General features: G+C 46.7%; 1 protein-coding gene across 1 annotated transcript in view; it reads right to left on the reverse strand.

Moving 5' to 3' along the window:
• CASQ2 (calsequestrin 2) overlaps positions 1-21,347 on the reverse strand; it is a 36,158-nt gene extending 14,811 nt beyond the window's left edge. The window contains exons 1-6 of the mRNA XM_054383942.1: positions 21,114-21,347; positions 6,754-6,838; positions 4,411-4,511; positions 1,625-1,736; positions 731-804; positions 169-299 (exon numbers count right to left, since the gene is read on the reverse strand). Of these exons, the coding sequence (XP_054239917.1) occupies positions 169-299; positions 731-804; positions 1,625-1,736; positions 4,411-4,511; positions 6,754-6,838; positions 21,114-21,347 (737 nt within the window). The remainder of the gene's footprint in view (positions 1-168; positions 300-730; positions 805-1,624; positions 1,737-4,410; positions 4,512-6,753; positions 6,839-21,113) is intronic.
• Positions 21,348-21,835: the final 488 nt, after the last annotated feature.

Genomic DNA, 21,835 nt, shown 5'->3' on the forward strand with positions numbered 1-21,835 from the left:
CCCACCATTCTGTGAATGTGTGAAAATCTCAGTCCTGGACCAACAAATCACCAAAAGGTTTTCATCATCCTATTTTTCTTCCTGAGGGATGCCCTAGAGCAAGGAGCCTGCCATGACAGTCACCTTTATCCACTTGCCATGGCCAGGAGCATCCTGTATGCTACATACCTTCTGTGCTCCTTCACAAATTCAACCAGCTCCTCTTCTGAGTAGGGCTTATCAGGGATGTGAACAGGCTCGTCCATAAATGGTTCGTAGAAGTCCACCTCGTTCATCTTCAGGCCTAGCTTCTTGGCAACCTGTTACAGTGCAGATGGTCAGAGATGAGTAAGCTTGACATGCCTCTTTGCCATCCAGAGTGGCAGAGATGAGGTCAAGGTGCTTGCTCTCTCTCAGCGCACACTTTTAAGGGTGGCCAACAAAATAAGAATGGAACTTTCCTTGGTTAAAAAACCCACTGATGCTGTCTACACCACCGGGGTAGAGCAAGGCCAGAGTCAACATCCCATAAATTTAATTGGGATGGTTTTCAGACCCGGATCAAGACCTGCCTCCAGGCTGCAGAAATGGCCTTTTACCTTGTGAGAGGGACAACCCCAAACGTAGACACCAGTAGCACAAGGTATAGGTGGAACGAAAATGAGAAACTGGAGACAGTCATTAAATCTGGGAACATCCTGAGCTTCTGGAGAACTCATGTGAACTCCCATGGAGGCCCCTGGATTCTTACCCCTTTGTCAAAGGTGGCAAAGAACTTGATGTACGGCTGGAATTGTTCAGCGGCTTCTTCAAATGCCTTGTAATCTGGAAGGACAAAAGGGGAATGAAACAAAGATTTCAAAGGCAGCCCAGTTTGAGCAGGTGAGACAGCTGAAGGGAGAGGTGAACAGGCTGTGGTGGTGCAGCAGAGCTGGGAAAATGTTGCTTGTTTAGGTAGGAACACTTGGAGTTTTTTGCTGAAGGCAAGCTTCTCTAATGTGGGGTGCACACTACCAGCACCACCTAGAAAGCAGGGGGATTGCCTGGGGCTGGCAAGAGGAGATTGCTGGAGCTTGCTGGAGAGAGTCTCAGGTGAGGATTTCTCAAGACTCATCTCAAGATGATATTTTGCCTGGAATCGTCTCTGAGGTGCCCATTGCTCAGGGCATGGGACCAGCCCCCTCTCAGTCTCGGGGTTCTGCGAGGAGGAACAGGTCAGTGTCTATGCTGAGCTTCTCTGAGCTGTCCTGCTTACTGCTGCTGTGTGTTTGCCAGGTTATGATTTAATGTGTGTCCCTCTCATTCCCTTTGCCTCCCTCCCTCTTTCTTTGACCCTTTAGGCTCATAAGCAGTGTAAGTGTAACCTCATCTGGTTTGGGATGAGGTAGACTAACGTTAAGCCCCTGGATTATCTCCCCCTTGCCTTGACAGCAGACACCTTGCAGAAGGGACACAGCTGTTGGTGTAGGAATGGGCTCATGCACAGCAACAACAGAAATTTCCCTGCAATCCCATCTCATCCTCCAGCAATTTTGTCACTGTCACAGCCCTAACATATCTTAATCTTAATGCAGAAGAACTAATGCCCAGTCCCCAGAGCCCCAAGATTGGGCTCCAAGCCCTTCAAGGAACATATTTATCTTACGTTCAGAGTCCTCTCCTTTGAAGTAGCCAATGAGTTTGATTTCCTCGTCAATTTGGTCAAAGGCCTGAAGCTCCAGCTTGCTGTTTATCACCTCCACAGGGTCTTCTAGCAGCTGCCACGACAAATGCATTTGGTAACACAACGATTTGTAGCATCAACCTATGCCTGGCAGAAGGTGTCACTAGCAGCCTAAGTGGGGAGAAAGAGGTCACCCAATTTCTCTGCTGCTGGAAACTCTGCTTAGTGCTCTCTGCCTTAATGTAAGGGACTGAGACATGCAGGTCACCTTCAGAGAAAGCTGTTATTAGGATCATTGCTTAGGTTGAAGCAACAAGAGGGAAGCTGGGAGATTCATTTGCATCTGGGTAACCCAAATGAGTGCTGAGGGACCTGCTGTGATGAGAGATAAGGGGTAGCAATTGCAGCTGGCTTTATCAAGACTGAGATAAAGCAGATTTAAAGGGGCTAGTATGGGGACCATAAGCTTCTGTGAATGATGAATATCTTTGTTTTCACTTGTCATTTTACTGAGACAGGTCGTTGCAGAGAGCTTGTTTGTGGAAAGCCTTAAAACCAAGACACTAGAGGGTGGCCAAACAGTGTTTTAGAGCAGTGGAAAGTCATGCGAATTTCCCTGCCTGGACCTTCTGTGCTTTCACCCCAGAGATGTCAGTGTTGTTGAGAAAGCTGGAAGACCTATCTCCCTCTTCAGCCTGTCAGTGTTTCTGTTTTCTTAACTAGTCACTGCTGGTGAAGATACTAGGTCTGATTATTTTGCCCTGCAATCAGGTGGATCAGGTGTAGTTTCACATAAAAACAACCCAGAAAAAAGCAGTCAGCCCACTGTACAGCCTACAGAGGAGCAGAGAACCTGTGGGTTTGTTTTCCTTTGAGATCAGGCTGCCAAGGCACCACAGATGTGTTTGGTTTTATTTCCGTTCTTTGCTGGGTATTTTCTCTTTTGAGAAATCCTTGTTCTCTTCCTTTGTTCACAGACCATGATTTTTCAGTGGCACACCACAAATAGAGCAAACAAAACCTCACAAAATACCTTACACTGCACCCCTTGTGAGTGGTGCTCTGCTGTGAGTCTGTCTCTGCTGTGTGTCCACAGCAGCATGTGCAGCTCCCTGCTGCCATAGTGACCTGAGCCATAGGACCTGGGGATCCCACTGCTGCCAGGGTCACAGCAGAGCCCTGCCCTGTCTGTTGCACTACTGGGTGGGGCAGATGCCTGTTTCTGTCCCTGAAGCCACTTGCATGTGTTTTGGGTGCAATACCTGGTACACTAAGACACAGACTGTAGGAGATCTAAGGTCCTAGGGAGCTGCTTTTCTTCTCCAGCCATGCCTCTGCCCACCAGCACTCCTGCACTGCAGGAGACCACTTAGGCAACCTGCCACCCTAGGAAACAAACCCTTGAAACTCACCTTAACCCCTGATCTGCATTATTACATAGCTGCTCGTTCAGGGAGACTCATCTCAAAGGAAAGCCAAGCTGCTGCAAAATGTTTTCCCTACAAAGCAGAGACCATGTTTTTGGGGTGTTGCCTCTCCTAGGAATTAAAATGGGCAGAAAGAGAAGGGCAACACACTGGTGAGGCTTTTGCAATCCAGCAGAAAGATGAGTACATAGTTGTGCCCATGCACAAAGTGACTCTCCTTCTCTGGAGATTTTCCTATGTTCCTGTGCAGCCTGCTCTAGGTGAACCTGTTCTGGCAGGGGAATTAGACTGGGTGATCTCCAGAGTTCCCTTCCAACCCCTATCATTCTGTGATTCTGTGACACAAGAGCACCAAGTCCTAGCTAGTACCTTGATCTTCTCTAACTCATGGCAGTGCAATACAGTAGGTTCACTGAAAAGGCAGTAGAAGACTATGCTGTTCATGTGGTTATGCCTAGAAATGGGCAAATAGTTTCCAGCAGGTGCCTTTTTCAATGAATTGAGCTCTTTTTAGTTGCTCTATGAGAATGCTACTTCTTGGATTCTTTTCTTTTTTTTAAATAGCTCTTCTTTTAGAAAAACTCTTCTTTAAAAAAGAAGACTGAAAGTTTTTGCAAACGGCAAAGTATTTTCACACCAGCTTGCTAACTGAGGTGGGTAAGGAGCAGTTATGAAGGACTGTTTCTTGCCTCCAATCAAATCTGTAAACAGGACAGGAAGCAGAACACCTTATGAAGAGTGACTGAATGATCTGAGGCTGCTGATTTGAAAAAGAGGAGGCCTCATCACTCTCTGCAACTACCTGAAAGGACGTGGAGAGGCTGGTGCTGGTCTCTTCTCCCAGGTAATTAGTGGTAGAACAAGAGGGAACAGCCTCAAGCTGCGACTGAGTAGGTTTAGACTGGACATTTGGAACAATTTTTTCATGGAAAAAATGGTCAGCCATTGGAATGGGCTGCCCAGGGAGGTGGTTGAGTCACCAACCTTGGATGTGTTTAAAGGTCATTTGGATGGGGTGTTTGGGGATATGGTTTAGCGGTGAACTTTGTGGAGTAGGCTTATCTGTTGGACTTGGTGATCCTGAGGGTCTTTTCCATCCTGCAAGCTTCAGTGATTCTGTCTTTAAGATGTAAGTGGCTGGTGGCATGCAAATATATCAGCTTTCCCGGGAACTCGTGGTCAGATAAGTATTTGGGAAGCTGGACAATGTCATCTCTACCAGTGTGTAATAAACAGGGATGGAATTTCAAATAAAGATAAACTTGTGTTTTTTAGCAGAGTGAGCACTTGCTAGGCCTTTTCTGAGAGGCTTTATCTAGCTTTGAGCTTATCTGTGCTTACATCCAGAAGGAATTCCACCAAGACATCTGTGGCCAGTTCCCCATCAAATTCAATCAACCGCTCATCCTTAAAGACGTAGAGACTCCCCTCTTCAATCAAACCTGAAAGAAGGAGACAGGAAACAGCACTTAAAGCATTTTTACTACAGAGTATCTTGCTTGTTCTTCTAGCAACACCTCCTGGGAAAATACCGTTTCCAGTTCACTGTGTTGGTCTAGTTGCAAACAGCCTGAGCAATTTCCTGACAATTGTTTCTGATGTTTGAGATGATGCCCTTCTACAAGAAGGACTGGAAGGAGGAATTTGGGAACTGCAGGCCTGTAAGTCAGAGATCAGTGCTGGGGAAGGTCATGGAGCAGATCATCTTGAGTGCCATCACACGGCACATGCAGATGTGTTCATCCTTCATGAACCTGATCTCCGTCTATGACAACCCACTTAGTGGATGAGGGAAAGGCTGTGGGTTTTGTTTAGTAAAGCCTTTGACACCATGTCCCACAGCATCCTCCTGGAGAAACTGGCTGGTCCTGGCTTGGATGGGTGGATGCCACACTGGGTAAAAAACCTGGCTGAATGGCCAGGAGCAAATCAAATTTCAAAGGGGGAAGAGGGAAAAATGAGCCTCACTGAGGACATTCCTGGGACAATTGTGAGACAGGGTGCCAGCTCCACTGCTATCCCAGGGGCTGTAGGGGATAGTGGATTATGCAACACCCACAATGGTAACAGATACTCCTCTGCTAAGTCTCTGAAGTGTCTGTATACCAACACAAGAAGCATGGGGAATAAGCAGGATGAACTGGAAATCTGGGTGCAGTCGCAGGGTTGTGATCTTGTTGCAATTACAGAGCCATGGTGGGACAGCTCCCATGACTGGAATGTGGTTATGGACGACTGTGTTCTTTTCAGGAAGGACAGACTGACAAGGGGAGGTGGTGGAGTTGCTCTCTATGTGAATAAGCAACTGGAATGGGTTGAGCTCAACCCAGGGGGAGATGATAAAAGTGCTGAAAGCTTATGGGTAAGAGTGAAGGGACACACAAACATGGATGATATGGTTGTGGGGGTTTACTACAGACCACCCAACCAGGAAGAAGCTGGAAGTAGCCTCAAGATGAAGTGCCCTGGTGCTTGTGGGTGACTTCAACCACTCGGATATTAGTTGTAAAGATCACACAGCCAAGCACAAACAGTTCAAAAGGTTCCTGCAGTGCATTGATGACAACTTTCTCCTGCAAGTAGTTAAAGAACCAACAAGGAGAAGTGCAATGCTGGACCTGATATTAACAAACAAAGAAGGACTTCTTGTAGATGTCAAGGTTGGAGGTAATCTTGGCTGCAGTGACCATGAGATGTTAGAGTTTAATATCAACAGACAAAGAAGCAGGGTGATAAGTAAAATTTCATCCCTGGACTTGTAAGACGCCCAACTTTCTGACTGACATTCCATATTTTAACAACCCATCACTGGAGGGAAAATGGGTTTTGATGCAGGTTGTGTTCTCTGCCCGAAGAAGGCTTAACTATGTGAACACAGTGACCTGAAAGCCAAAGTGAGCTTCAACGTCTCTGAGGTTCAGCTAGTCTTGGCAAAAGGGTAGAAATCTATGGTAGAGATGTCACAGATGGCAGATTTTATTGGCAGATCACTGGATTGAGTGGAGCCTCTCAGTGGAGGCTCCCAAGTGTTGTATTTATGTGCCATAATATTTCCATATGGCTCTTTGGGCTAAAATATGAGGGGATTTCTAGCCCCTGCAAGACAGCTGTTCCCAGAGGGGAACAATGCAAACAACCTTTCACCTTTATAGCAAATTTCCCCTTCTGCTTTGGGGAACAAGACAGAAGGATTGGCGCCTGGATGCCAAACAACTGCAAGGCCGGAGCCTCCCCATTAGTGGCCAGGGGTCACTCTGCCATGAGGCTGGTGGTATTTGGGGTCCTATGTGATCTGCCTGTAGATTTTGGTTCTGTGCTGCAGTGTCAGACCTGTGTCTGTGTAGGAAGAGCATGGAGTTACTCCATGGCACCTCTTTGCATTTTCTGCTCAGCAAGCTGTGAGCTTCCACTCTGTCATCACTATGACATGAATTGGCTTTCTTTTTCAGCTGGATAGTTTTGTTTTGGCATTCTCAGCCAGGAAGCTTTTTAGTGGAAGGGTCTCAGCTCATTCCTTTCATCCTTACCCCTATGTTTGGGTGGGTAAGTGGTCAGTGTGCAATTGCCACTATCATCCCCCTCATCTTAGCGACAAGGATTTGGCTGTCCTCTATGGGGCTGGATATTGGGCATCCTTCTGTGCTCTCTCCAAGCTATTCCACAGATATCAGACATGGGACTCACCTAACTTTTTGGCAAGTTTGGCATCCTTTTTGGAGTCCACCATCCCAAAACCAATGCTCCTGGGCTCCAGGACCTGAGCTGCCAGCTGTGGAAGGAAACAGAGAACTCAACATTAGTGGCATTTACACCACAGGGTATCTAAAGGGCATCATGCACTGCTAGCATGGCATGACAAGTGACCCATATTCTGCTTTCAAACAGTACCAATAGCTGGGATGCATCACATGCTGCCTTCCCATTGAGATAACACTGCCCAGAGGTCACAAGGGTTGAGTTTCTTCCCACTATGTCCCAGCACTGAGTTTGCTGACGATATCACACTCTGTTAACTGCTGCTTTGGCACTGGGGGATGGCTCCTAACCAAACTGGGGACACCAAAGTAGTGAGCATAGCTGGGAGAAAGACCTGTACCACCAACACAACCCAAAACCTGACTTCCTGAGTGGAGGGGAGTGTGACGTGTGTGCACCATGGACATTTTAACTTTGGAAGTGCTTGGTGCCAGGCATCAGTGGCTGCAAACTGGAGGGGATGCAGGGCACTGCAGCAGCACATTTCCTTCATACATGTTTTGGGTTGGCCAGAGCAGGCATCTGGAAAAATAAAGCAATCTGCTGGCTTTGCAAAAGCAGTCCCTTCTCCTACAAAATGCTTTAAGTCACATCTCATATTCAGGCTTCAGTCACCCCCCTGTTCCTGGTTCCATCTTTTTCCTTAAGGAATGAGTCTAATTCCAGCTATATTCGTGTTTGCTTCCTGCTTGTGTTGCCTCCCCAAGCTTCACAAAACCACTGCCACCCGTCCCCACCATTTTTAACGAAGGGGCCTCTTGCAGATATCGAGTTTCTGCCTGTTTTGTGAAAATAGATATGTGAGGAAAGGAGAGACTCTCTGCAAGTGCCCTGTGAATTCCAGATGGGCTCCACAGAGATGCAGTGACCCTGGGAAATAAGCCCCTTTACCCACCAGATGACTGGCTTAGCCCCACCACAAGCATGACAGAGACCCTACAAGGTGGTAATGATGCTCTGAGGTCAAAAAGCAGCTGTAAGAGCTCCCTCCTCCTCCCTCTCCTTCTGTGCTCCATGAATGCATCTGATGCTGATGGTTTCCTAGCTGTCCCCACTCCCAACCTTGCTAGATGGGGAAGAATAATGGGCACAAGGGGTTGGGGGTCTCTGAGACAGGAATGTCCCTATTAGGGCACAGCTGCCTGACCTCCAATATGGGAGGTTGGAGGGAGGCAGAAGAAAAGCTGTGGCCAGAGAGATGGAGGGCTGATTTATGAGGAACACCCTCCCTCAGGACACTTTTTGGCACCCTCCCCCAGCCTCAAAGCTAGTTCGAATGTCACCCAGTGACGCTGCCCCCACGGACGTGCGGCCCCTTAGCTCCCCTGCTATAAATAGCCTCTGCCTGTGTCTGGCTGCTCCAAGAATGAGCAGCGCTTAAAGGCATTGGGGAGCAAAAGCTGTGGGGCAGCCCTCTCGCCTGCACACCAGGTTGTCATGGGTCTGACCAGCTCCCTGTGCTGGTAGCATCCAGGCCTTCCTTGAAATCCCAAGTGATGACGGCAGGCACCCTGGTGATCAAGGCTCAGAGAACTTGCTTGGGCAAAGGGGAGCGACGGAGACCATGGCTGTCTTCTCCCTTCCACCCAGAGTGGCTGCATCCCAGACCTGTACCAAAGCCCTCCAAAAGGCCTTATTCTCCACAACATCACCATGACCTTGATCTCCCCTTGGCTACCTGGTCTGTTGTCTTTACTGAGAAATGCCAGCTTGGAGGCCAAAGAGGTGCTTGTGTCAGGTAACCTGAGTGACTCACTGCTCTTATCTTGCTACTCTGCCAGTGCTTCGAAATAAAGGTGAGGCTGAATGTTCAGGGCATGTTCTTACAATGGATACTACCTGAATGGGGCATAGCCCTGGTCTGTGTTTGCACATCAATTGCAAAGACAGCTGAGCACTGGTCTGTCACTGATCCGGCATCCCATCTCCTGGTTCAGGCCATAGATGCAGTAGCTGGTATCCAATAATGCAAGGAGAGAGGGATATCTCCTGTGAGTTTCCTAGACATCTGCAAGTGGGCAGTGAGAAGAGAAGCAGTGTTCTGTTCCCCATTATGGGGTTCTGCTTTAATGGATAAAGGGATGGAGCCTGTAGGTTCATCAGCTTTTAAGGGCACTGTCAGTCTGTTCCCTCTTGTTGGCAGTTGTGTAGACAAGCCAGAGGTTCCTTAGGGACAATATTTGAGGCTCTGGCTGCATTGTAACCAGAGGCCAAACACAGAAAACTCAAGGGAAGAAGACTGTTCCTGCCCAATCCATACTCCAACTAGCTAATCACCTAGGACTATGTTGGCCATACGCTGAAGTTAAGGCAGTTTAGGCTCAATAGTTCTTGACTCCTGTACACAGGAGAAGGTTTGAGTGTTTTGGGGTTGTTCAAAGAAGCTCAAAAATGTGCAGAAAACCCACAACACCTGCTACAGACAAGTAGTTGGGGGGGGAGTGGAGATGTTTGCAAGAGAGGAGGCATTAATCAGGAGTAATGTGTGTCAGCATGCAGCATTTGCAAAGTGGCTCTTCAGAGGGGAGTGGGTGCTGGGAAAGAGTAAATGTGTCCAGAAAGAATGGGTGATGGAATAAAAGTCTCTGTGTGTGATACTGTGGGAGTGTGCATTTCGTGAGGTCTCAAGGCAAAAAAGGTCACAGTAGCACTGGAAGTGTGCCTGTTTGTGTGGCAGGGCTCATGTGACTGTGTCTAGCCAGACTGTTTCTAGAAGGTGTATATGCTGTGGGTAGAGTGTTTGGAAATGTTCCTCTGAATAGGCCCATCCCAAGAGAAGATGTGTGACAGAAGATGTCAAATCCTCTCTCATGTGAGGAGAGGCTGAGAGACCTGCGTCTCTTTAGCCTGGAAAAGATACTGGGAGGAGATCTTACCAATGCTTATAAACACGTGAAGGGTAGAGGTCGAGAGGATGGGGCTGGGCTCTTTCCAGTGGTGCCCAGTGATAGGACAAGAGGCAGCAGGTTCAAACTAAAACACAGGAGGTTTCACTTGAACTTAAGGAGGAACTTCTTCCCTTTGTGGGTGGTGGAGCACTGGACCAGGCTGCCCAGAGAGGTTGAGTAGTCTCCTTCACTGCCTGGACATGTTCCTGTGCAACCTGATCTAGGCGAACCTGTGTTAGCAGAAGGGTTGGGCTAGGCTTAGGTGTCTCTTCCAGCCCTTGCTGTTCTGTGATTCTGTGTGAGCAGTGTGTGTCTGTGGGAGACTGCATGTGTACAGCATGTGCATGCACCTGCAGGGATGGAGCTGACAGACAAGTGAGCAGTCCACCTCCTTTGCTGGGTCATTCATGCTGGTGAGATAATCTGGTGAGGGGTACAGCCTGCACCTGTCTGTAGAGTACTGAGGTCTCACACTGGGAAAATCTTTATGCAATGTGAGGTTCTTGGGAGCTCTTTCCACTTGGCAGTGCCTAGAGACAGGAGAACTTGGCAGTGTCTCAGGACCTATGGTGGGTTTTTCAAGTGCAAGTTATGCAGGGGCTGAACATTGTTCCTTCCCTTGTTTTCCCTGCTTTCCCCTGCAGCAGGTGATTCTGACCAGTGCTTAGGTGAGGACATGTTCCCACACCTGTATTTGAAGCCTGTTAGGTAGCAAAATATAGAGTACGCCAGAGGCACAGGAGTTTGGCTAGTCGTCCTCTGCTCATTACAGTATCAAGCATTTATATATCCCCTTACAGTATTTTCTGATTCCATAATGCTAGTGGGATTTGAGTGCAGATAGAGTTTCTAATCTTGACAATCCTCTTGGCTCAGAACCTTGGGACAGAAGCAGTTGTAATGTAAGAACACAGCCCCTCCTCCTCCCTTTAAATTCATATCACTTGAAGTCTTGGCCAGCCAAAGCCCTTGCCTTTGTATCAGCCTCTGTAGTGAGTAATTTAGCTCCAACAGCTGCATGGGGAGGTGGAAGGGAGAAACTGCCCTGGAAGAACTGGACCTAACTGGTCATGCTGTACCCTAAGGTACAGCAAGAGCTTTAGGCAAGCAGAGCTGGCTGAAAATGTGAGTGAAAATCCTGGCAAGTTGTAAGCTCATTTCTCATTGCAGCCTTCCTGTCATGCACGAAGTCTTTAGAATGCACATTTTCTAGCCACAGGATCACAAGCTATGTCCTGTGCAGCACTGGGAAAAGGAGGTGTGAGTTTGGGAGCACTCCTCTTTTCTCCCACTTCCTTCCGGTAATAGCTGTACTTGAATTTGTATAAACATGAGGAAGTGCATAGCGCTCTGGGGTGTGTGAGAGATGCCAGCCCAAAGTGAAGCTTGAGTACTACCAAGTAAGCAACCATCACCTCCTCTTGGATGGATGCAACAGTTACAGGCAACCTGAATAATGGGGATGGAGAGAAACAACTCCCTGCCAGAACATCTCAGCTTCACACCTACCTGAACCTAGGTGTGACGCTGGAAAGCTTCAGAGGGTCATTCTAAGATCCTAGGCTATAGAGCAGCTGTGCCACTCTAGGCTGCCTGACTGCACGCCTATTCCAGCTGCAGACCACACTATGGCAAACCTGGCACTTGGTGTCAGTTTTGCTGCTAAATGGCAGACCAAATCCAACAGAGAAGGCTACAGATGGGAGTGGGAGGGGTGGGTGTCATGGTCAGTTTTCACTGTGGAGCAACATTATGGCTTTATGGCCTGGACTTTCTTTCCAATTACCTAGCACCCACTTATCTTCCACAGCTGCTCAGGCTGGGAGGCAAAGCACTGGGGACGTTTGGGCCTCAGTGAGAGCTATCATGGGTAAATTCCTCAGCACGGGGAGCTTTCTCTTTGTCTAGCTGGGAGTGGTGAAAGAACAAAACTCAAGCAACATGAGGAGAGCAACAGAAGATGACAAGGGAGCGTCTTCTCTACTGTTTTTCTCCTAAATCATTTAAAGCTGCAGTTTATGTTGATGGTCAGAACCGAGTTGATGTGATGATGATGATTTTATATCCCCAAATGTTAGGGTTTTATTCTCATAAAAAGTAGTAGGAGATGGCAAATATGTCGAGTGTTTCCCAAAAAAACCCTTTTGATCTTTATGCAGGACTCATGCCTTCATGCTACTGTTGCCTTCTCTGCTGTTCAAGCTGGTGGATGGTTTGTTGGAGAGCAGAGGAGGTTGTGTCTCCTTCTTAATGCTGTACTATGACTTCTAATGTTCCCTTGTATACCCCACTAGTAACATTTCAATTTCTTGCATAATTCAGGCTGGTCCTGAAGTGCAGTGGTTATGGTCATCAAAGTGAAGGGGCAAAAGCTTGCTGAGCAGCTGCCACTAGAGAAGTCACCCTGTTGGCAAAAGAGAACAGGAAAGAGCACGTTGGTCTCACCTTCCTGCCCTTTCCTACCACCTGAGCTGCCTGGAGAGGCTATTTATTGCTGAATCTGTTCTCCCAGAAATCACTGCTTCTTGATCTAAAAGGCAAGTCCCCGAATATGGAAAACTCAAAGGTCACTCCTGTGGAGGTAGCTTTCACAGGTAACACTCCAAGAAAGCCACACTGGGGCTTTAATTGCCACTCAGCCTGGTCAGACATACTCTTTGGCTGCCTCCCTAAAAGTTTCACATAGCTAGGGCAGTATTTTTATCTGCACTGAGTATCCCTAATTTTAGCAAGCTGTAAACCAAAGTGCAGCCTCCCCAGCCATAAGCTAACTGGGGCTGATGCCCATGCCACCAGGCACCCATGGGTGAAGGGACCACCTGCTGCGGCTCCCAGCCAGTGCTCACTTGCATTGCATCACAGATGTTTTCCAACTCAGCTGGGCAGCTTGCACACCAAGGGCAGCCCAGGGCAGGGTGTGTGTGTGTATGTATGCATTTGCTGACCCAGGCTGTGGAGTTTGGGATGATGTCTGGGCACCACCCTGCTAGACTCTCTTTTGTCAAAATAGAGACCAGAGGTGCAATCTAAAGGCTGTTCTTGACAAAACTGAAGCCATCACTGCCTTGTTGTCCTTCTGGCCTCAGAGAAGCTGCTTTGAAATCGAAAGCCAGACACTGCCATGAAGCCCGTTCAGGGCACAAGCTGGCTCTTTTCATTAGCTGCTGGAGAAGGGAAGCATGCTTGATATTTATTCTGTTCACTCACACATGACATTCCTACACCTCCATCTCCCAGTAACAAGACAGATTTTTTGATTTTTCTGGCCAAGTGTGTGTGAACCAGAACCTCTGAAACCTTGGAAATTCCAGGGTGCTGCAGGTGGGAGCCAGAAGATCCCACTCTGCTCCACAGGAAGGATCAGCAAGTGGGAGGCCTGCAGAAATGGTGGAATCCTTGAGACAACAAAAAGCCTTTTACCCAAGGAGTGAGCACAGAGAAATAAGAACTGAGGAAAGCTTTATAAATATGCAGCCTCCTTTGCACAGGGTTGGAGGTGTCAGAGGTCTGCTAGCTGACAGCAGTCCATCTCCTGCTAGGGCCGGACAGAGTTCCTGGAAAAAGGACGTATCATGTACAGCAGCTGGTCTTCACTAAAGCTGTGCCAGAGAGCATGCAGGAATGAGCACCATCAGCACTGGTTACAGGGGAATGTTGTCCCTCCTGGGGTGCTGGGGAGGGGAGGAGCTAATGTTTGCTCTGCCCACCCCTCCCCAGGAATTGAGTTCTTCATCATCACTGCTCGTTCTATTTCCTTGGGCAAGGTTTTGTCTCATGTATGTAGGTAAATCCCAATGTGCAAAGGAAAATAAAGCAGAAGAACTTCTACCTTGCTAAGTCACTTCTTTCCTAATGGAATTCTTGCCTGGGTGCCTGATACTTAGGGACAGAGGCTGTAAAATGACATCTTTGGTCATCAAACCCAGGACCATGTCATTCAATCTTTGTCACAACCTGGCCACTGTCCATTTAAAACTCATTGGGCTGTTTTCCCCTTGAGGTCTTCCTCCTGTGGTGATTAGGGACTTCCTAGTTTCCAGACTTGCTTTATTCATAGCCCATTTGTCCTTAGGCTTTGTGCTTAAATAGCTCTTCTGCCTCTTGGGTGTTTAAAGAGAATTATCATATCCCCTTTCCATTCTCCCCACAAATGAAGTTCAAGCATGAAGGAAGGGTAGTCACAGGCTTTGTTTAGCTTGGTTTTAGATGAAGGGCACAGGAAGGTGAAGCTCTAGAGTAAGGTCATGGTGGGCAAGCAGAGCATGGCCCACTCACAACCAGTCTGCCTTGCACAGCGACAGCTGCCCCAGCCTGCAGGCAGGCTCCTGAGAAATGCCAAGGTTGGGGGCAGAGAACATTGAATGATAACTATAAACACCACACATGTCCATTGAATGAGGCCACTCACTCAGGATGAGGCAAAGGTATGAGTGAAACCCTGCCTCCTGGGAACCATCCCAGCAGGAAGGCACTGGCAACCCTTGCTGGCACTATTGGGAAGCCAGGTGGCTTCCCGATGTTGCAGGATGGACAAGACTTAAGAGGATGGTGTTTTCAACATTTCATCAATGGCATTTCTGAAGGCAGGAGTGACACAGAAAGAGTCTGTGTCTTAAGTTCTTCCATGGCACCTACAAAGGTTGTCTACAACAGATGGATGGTGAGAAGAGCTCCTCAGTTCAGGGCCAAGAAAGCCTGCAAAGGGTAATCAGATGTGGCCTCGTGCTGTATTAGCAAGTGAACCCAAGCTCACAGGGGCCTGCCATGTCTCCAGGTGGCATTTGCATAACAGAGGGCAGAACACAAGAAAAAGATGTTCTGGTGGGAGGCAAATCACCGCACACCTTCTCGCCTTCCTTCACAGGAGAGTGACTCTGAGGAAGAGTTTGAGGAGGATGAGGATGGGCTGAATGTGGATTTAGATTATGAAGATGAAGACCTGAACTGTATCAAGTATGTCATAGGAGATGTCACCCCAAAACAGAAGAGGAGGATGCTATCATTGCCCACTGTCTGTTTGGGACTTAACAGGAATGTTGTTATATGAGGTGGACAAGGAGGATGAACTGTCCCTACCAACTCAGTAGTTTCTAATTTCCTTCCAGACCAAACTAATTTGGCCAGGCTTTGGAATAGGGAGGTGATGGGTCACTGTCCCTGGACATGTTCAAGAAATATGTGGACATGACACTTCAGGACATGGATTAGTGGCCATGGTGGTCTGAGATTGCAGGTTGGACTCAATGTTCTTAAAGGTCTCTTCCAACCAACCCAAAAAATAAAATCTGTGATACTAGTGTCTCCGAAGGAAAGCAGCTTGATTTTCTTTAGATCCTGGGGTTAGAGCTGGTCTCTGCAGTGAGAACTGCTGTTAGTACAGCTCTCTCTGACCATACTTCAGCAGTTGAGAAAGATGACTTTCAAAGAGTGGCATTGCATTGAAAGTAGGGTCTTATACTAGGTGGTGGTCTTGATTCCAGTTCAAACTCACTGATGGGAGCTGACAGAGGGAGAGAAAGAAACTGGGTACTAACAGGTAAAGCAGCCTTATAAATGTTTGTTGTTTGGGGGTTTTTTTGCCACTGTTACACAGACAGATGAACTCACACGCTTGGCCCTGGATGTTAATGTGCCCATTTACCAAATGGGGAGCAAACTGTAACTTGTTTTGGTGACTGACGTGTCAGTGAGTGAAATCCTCCTAGGTGCTATTGCTGAGAACCAGTGCTGTGCTGGCTGTTGACTAGTTGAGACCTACTTAAATGATCTCCATGGCCAAAGTAACGAGTGCACACTTTCTCCTTTTCTTTCCCCTGTACTCCATGCTGGTGAGGCCACAACTTGAGTACTGGGTTTAGTTTTGGGGCCCCTCACTACAAGAAAGACATTAAATTGCTGGAGTGTGTCCTCAGAAAGACAACAAAGCTGGTGAAGTGTCTTGTTAAAGGAGAAAGGCAAGCAGAGCAGAAGAGCCCTTTAACCTGAGCTCTGGAACAACCTGTGCTTGTGCTGTCTCTGCCCTGTGTTTTTCTGTAACAATTCTTTACCAACACTTTTCAATCCTAGCCAGAAAGCAGTAGGCAGCTGCATGTCCGGCAATTGCTTTGACTGATTTCCTGACAGATTAACCCAATACTTCCAAGCTTTCCTGTCTTGACCTAACAAGCTGGCACTTGCCATCCTTGGAGCTGTTTACATGCACAAAAGATGGTCCAAAGTAGCTGGTCCCAAAGAGGCTTGGTTGTCCCCAGACCCTGTCCTTACCAGGTAGAGCCCAGCAGTGTAAATGGTAGGAGCTGTCATGATGGTCTTCACCTTCACTCCCTTTTATAAACTGGAAAGGAACTCTGTGCTGTGTGGGCAGCAAAGATGGTGAAGGCACTGGAAAACAGGTCTCATGAGGAGCAGAAGAGGGAACTGGGGTTGTTTAATTTGGAAAAAAGGAGACTGAGGGGAGACCTTCTTGTTCTCTTCAACTACTTCAATGGAGGTTGTAGTGAGATGGGTGTTGGTCTCTTCTCCCTAGTATCAAGTGATAGGACGAGAAGAAATAGCCTCAAATTGCCTCAGGGAGCTTTAGATTGGATGTTGGGAAAAATTTCTTTGCTGAAAATGTGGTTAAGCATTAGAATAGATTGTCTGAGGAGGTGATGAAGTCACCATCTCTGGAGGAGTTCAAAATAAGTGTAGACATGGCACTTTAGGGCATGGTGTCATGGCTGTGGTGGTGGTGGGTTGGCAATTGGACTCAATAATCTTAAAGGTTTCTTAACAACCAAAACAGTTCTATGATTCTGCAATGCCCTTCCTTCCTTATTTTTGCATTAACTTATCTGTAGTGGAAGTCACAGCTTTAGTAGCCATGGAAACAAAAAAAACTCTTTTATTGCAGGTATGTAACAAGGCACATCCACTGTAGCCTTCTTCACACAGCTGTCCAGCCAGGTGAGTCTCATTTCTCACCTTGAGTACTTATCCTATAGGGACCCAGAGACCTACCAGTTGCTTTGACACTCAGTCAACTTGTCTTGTACAATGTGTCTACCCACCCCAGGAAATTGTGTCGAGGCACTGTCTCATGAATGTGCCCAGACTGAAATCTGTGTTTGTGAATCAAACAGAAGGGTACTTAAAGAACAAGCTTGTGTTTACATTTATATCTATATTTATATTCACATATTTATATATGTTTATACTTATACCCTGCCTAGAGAAGAGAATAAACAAGAATGAATTTCTGGGATAAACTACACAGACCTAAACTTGTAAATCTTTTGTCTATGTTGCATCAGAAGCAGAGAAGGACTTTTTGTTATGTATTACATGGCTATGAACTCTCATGGGACCATCTGGATGGAACTACCCCCAGTCCAGCTGATTAGTTTTTCCATCTCGAGCTGGAAGCTGCAGTATTTTCAACACTTGAAAATAAATCCTTGCTCTCAAGTGAACTGGGAGGCAGACCTTACAGTTTAACCATTGCCTTTTCCTGGATTCAAAATCTTTCCCTCTCACACTACAGGTAGCTACTGGCTGTGATTGCAGATGGGGAGGATCTCATGCAAGATAATCTCATAGTTTTATATTCCCAAGTTTGCAAAATTTCCCTTGTGTTATGGAACTGGCCAAATGCATTAAGGAGTTTCACTTTGTTCTGCAATTTATTGCTAGAGACCAGGGCCATCCTTGACCTCATCTGGAGAGTACTGTGTCACTCACCTCTAATCAGACAAGGGTAGTTGTCCATGAATTTTTATCCCAGAGGCACTGTTGCACTGAGGGACATGACCTTAACAAACCTCTTTTTTGTAAAGAATATTACACATGCACATTGATAACAAGGTAAGAATTCTAGTGGAGCCTGGACTGAGTGAGATTCATCAGGGAAGTAATGAGATGACCTCAACTGATAGAGAGAGCTTCTCAAGTGCAAAAGGAAAGCCTTTAATCCGGCTTCTCATTATCCTTGTTACATGATTCCTAGAAACAAGGGCTGGCCCACTGGAAAACAAAACTATCCCAATATTTAGGAGATTCAGAGATGCCAGGGAGAGGTAAGAAGGTCTGAGAACTGTTTTGACTACACAGAGATGTAGTGCTGAGGGACATGGTTTAGCACCAGGCTTGGCAGAGTTCGATACTGGTTGGACTTGACAACCTTAAAGGTCTTTTCCAAGGGAAACGGCTCTAGGATTGTATGAAATCTAGTCACAGTTCCCAGTATGCCTGAGTGCAGAGAGCTGAAGACCCCACATGCTGTTGCATTATAGTATCAGCTTGGTGATGGCATCCCTTTTCTGGTGACTGATAGCTGGTGTGCTTTGACAGTGACAGTCTGTGCTGCATGCTGGGCTTTTGTCCTGGGAAGGAATTTTTTTTTATAATATCACTTTCTTCTCAGTTTGCTGTTTGCAGTTATAGTTTGGTAAAGTCCTTAACTTTACTAGTGTGCTGTCAGGTTTTTGGTTTGATTTCCTAAGGATATGAGACCCAGGTGATTCTATTCTCTCCTCTCTCAGCCCTGTCAGCTACCCTCACCTAAACTATTGGCCTTTTTTATTCTAGCTATTGGCCTTTTTCAGCCATATTTTCCAAAAACTTCGAAGGGAAGAGATTGAAGTACTCTGAAGGAAGGAAATGTCACCACATGAGCTCAACCCCTGTTAGACACCAGAAGACTCAGGTAGGCAGAGCCTCACGGGCTCCTCGCTCATGGGAGAAGCCCCAGTCAGAGCTTATTATTGACCATGATCTATATATGTTTGTGGTGAAGGGACAATGTATTTCTTGGCTCATGGAGTGTTTGTCTACACCCATCTTGCCCTTCTCAGGTGCTTTTAGCTGTGGATTTTTTCCCTGTGATGAAGCCGAAAGTGGTGGCTTCATCTGGAGTCAAGGAACTTGTTGGCACTGCTGGAACTTCTGTTTGCTTCAGCAACATGCCAGATCATCCAGCTGGGCACAACTGGAAGTTTCTTCTAGCAAATTTGCAGATCCTGGGCACTGTATCTCTCTTGTTCTTTTTTTTAGTGTCTAAAATACTTCTTCTGCTCCTTAGAATTAGAAAGATACATGTGGGAGAAACAGAAAAGGCAGAGAATCTGTTTTTCTTCTGGACTTAGCATCCATATATACATGTAGTCTCATCAGGAAGCAGGACACAACCCTCAACCACCCAGCTTAGATCTTTGCTTAGTTTCACACCCACCTGTGTTTTGGATGAAGGCTCCCTATTAGTAGTAGTGATGGAGACCAGTGCCATTTTATGGATGGGAGGCTAAGGACATGATGTTGCCCAGGCTGTGGAAGCAACATCTCATGTTGTAAGTCAGTAGGTAAATTCCCAGTGCAGTAAGATGGAAAAATGTGAGATGCTCCAGAAAGGCATCTTACCACAGGCAGCAACCTAAGCTGGGAACTCCCCAGCTGGCCTGCAGAGAAAGGACTATTTGTTTCTTAGGTACCTTATTTCAGGCATAAAGAACCTTTAGCACTCAGCCCTGAACCCTCTACTGAAATTAGATACACAAAGCCTTCCCAAGTGGCCATTTCCCAGTTTTGGCTGTGAGGAGAGGTGCTTGAGCTAGTACAGATTTGGGGAGCACTAGCACCTTTCTAGGCAGTGTCTTATGCAGGAAAAGACACATCCTATCTTTGTTGCCTTCTGAGACCCTCCCTCTGTCTGCTTCCCTCAGGTAACAGAGGCAAAGAAGTGCTCAGTCTGCAGATTACTCTGGTGCTTGAGCTGTCGAATTGCTGCTGCTGCAGTTCCCAGTTTGGGGTGGGGGAGGCTGTGAAACGTTGAAACATGCACTGAATCAGCATTGCAAATGCTTGGGAAATGTTGAGGTCAAAGCCATAGGTGCCAGTTGTTGCATGGCACAGTTAGCCAGTAGCTGAACGTGAGAGGACTGGAGCACTACCACTATGTAAAGTCTGCTGCAGATCTAATCCTCAATCTCTTGCCCAAGGTCACATAAGAAGTCCATGGCAGAGAAGCAATTAGAAACCAAATCACTGGAGTCCTAAGCTAATGTACTCATGGCTGAATCAAACCCTGCAGAATAAAAGCTTTAAGCCAGATGGTGTTGTAGTCATCACACCCTTGATAATGGTTAATGTGGGTATAGATATCATGGAGACTAAAACTGATAATACACAACAAATACCTGCTTCTGGCAGATTTCTATAAATACATATTTAGCAATCACTTGCCATCTATTCAGCATAAAACAACTCTCCTATTAAGTAGAAATGCAGTTGTGCTACCAAGCTTACACATTCCAACAGGAGTTTCAGTGTTATTCTTTCTTTTCTTTTTTCCTTTTTCAATTGTTATTTTACTGCTCACCTGGAGCTAGTAACTGTTTCCTGACAGGTGAGTAAAATATGGTTAGTTTTTGAATCTTTCTTGTTGCCGGGCTTAATGAGGAGGTGAGTGGACTCTGAACTTGACATTAGACTGTTTCAGGCCCTAGCTCTCAGCAACTGTAGTTTCTAATTCACATTTGCTATACTCCTAGAGGTGCAAAGCATTTTCTCTCTGGATTTGATATATAAAGTTTATGTGCCTCTTCTGCAATTCTTACTTTCTTCCCAAATGTATCTTTTAATCAGTGGGGAGTATTTCTAAGCTCCTGGAAGGAAAAAAGCACCTAACAATCCAGGCTTCCATCTCTATGATTCCCTAGCTTACAGCTACGCTACAAGAATGCTATGAATCTACTTCACGATTTTTACAGTGGTTTATTTTACTGAAGATTAATTAATCATTCTTTCACCAAATAATTAACACCATTTTTTTGGTTGTTGTTGTTTCAGCACAGAAGCGAATGGTTGCATTAACAAGAGGCTACAGACTGATTCCAAGTAGGCAACCAAATGCCAGGAAAACAAAAAGGGATTTAATGCTGCACCAACAGGGAGCTTTTGAGGTGGGCAGCTAGGACGCCCATTTGCAGCATGGTTTGTTAAGGCTTCTTGGCTGATTATTCCCAGTGGGATAAAAAATGGGACTGAATCCAGAATACGAGAGGGATACTGGCTTGCATGGAATAAGAAAGGATCTAAACATTTCAAGTTATAGACTAAGGTCTGTGCTGAGATTTGGGAAAGCTCAGCTGAGTTCATGTTGAAAAGGTTGGCAAGGTTACTTGCTATTGCCTGGATTTCTACACACAATCCAGAAAGACAATTTCTCAGCAAACAACTCAAAAGAGCACAAAAGAGTCTTTTTCTTAGGCTTTACAGAACTCAGCAGCTAACTTAAATCCAAGGAAAAAAACGCTAAACTTTTGGGCACTCAACACTGCCCTGCACAAGACCCTTTGACTGTCCTATCCCACGTCTCCAAGCATCCCTGTGGTATTGACCCCGGCTGGGACATGAAGCAGTGCTTACCTCCAGGACCATCTCTGTCATCTGGAACTGCTTCTGGGAGACCTTGTCAGAGCCCACAGGCTCATGGAAGAGCAGGCAGAGCATGTCATACTTCTTCAGGGCCTGCTTGTAATTCTTCTCATTCAGGTCGATCACTCGGTCTTTCCCATCATAAGTGGGGAAATTCAGTCCCTCTTCTGCTTTGCAGCAGAAAAGCAGGTAAAAACCTGCCAGGATCCAGCAAATCACCTTCATAGGGGAGCCCTTGGAGAGCAGCAGAGGGCAGGTAAATGTCCCTCTCCTTCTTAATTTGGGAAAAGGGGGAGAACAAAGACTCCAGGTGAAGTTCAAACTGAGTTTCTCTTTCTGCTGCCTTCCTAGTGATCAGCCCAAACGCTGGAAGGCTGGTGGGGAGCAGCAAACTTGCTGTCCTGGGCTCACAACAAAGAGACAGACAGGAGAAGCTGTCAGGCCAAGCCCTGGATACCTTACATAGCTGTGTCCAGCTCCCGTGTCATTAGGAACTCCATTTTTAGGAAGCAGTTGTTTCAGGCTAAAAATAAACCCTGCAATGAATAAAAAGGACAGATATGACACCACTGAGGGACTTGCTGGCACTCTACATCATCTGAGAGAGAGGGAGTGAGCAAGAGGGAGGGAGTTGAAGATGGGAATACACAGGCAGGGCTTGCAAACGGGCAGGCTTCACTAGTACAGAGAACCAAGGCACAACCTGTCCTACT

This window comes from Indicator indicator, chromosome 1 (genome assembly GCF_027791375.1).
Source record: "Indicator indicator isolate 239-I01 chromosome 1, UM_Iind_1.1, whole genome shotgun sequence".
Lineage (NCBI taxonomy): Eukaryota > Metazoa > Chordata > Aves > Piciformes > Indicatoridae > Indicator > Indicator indicator.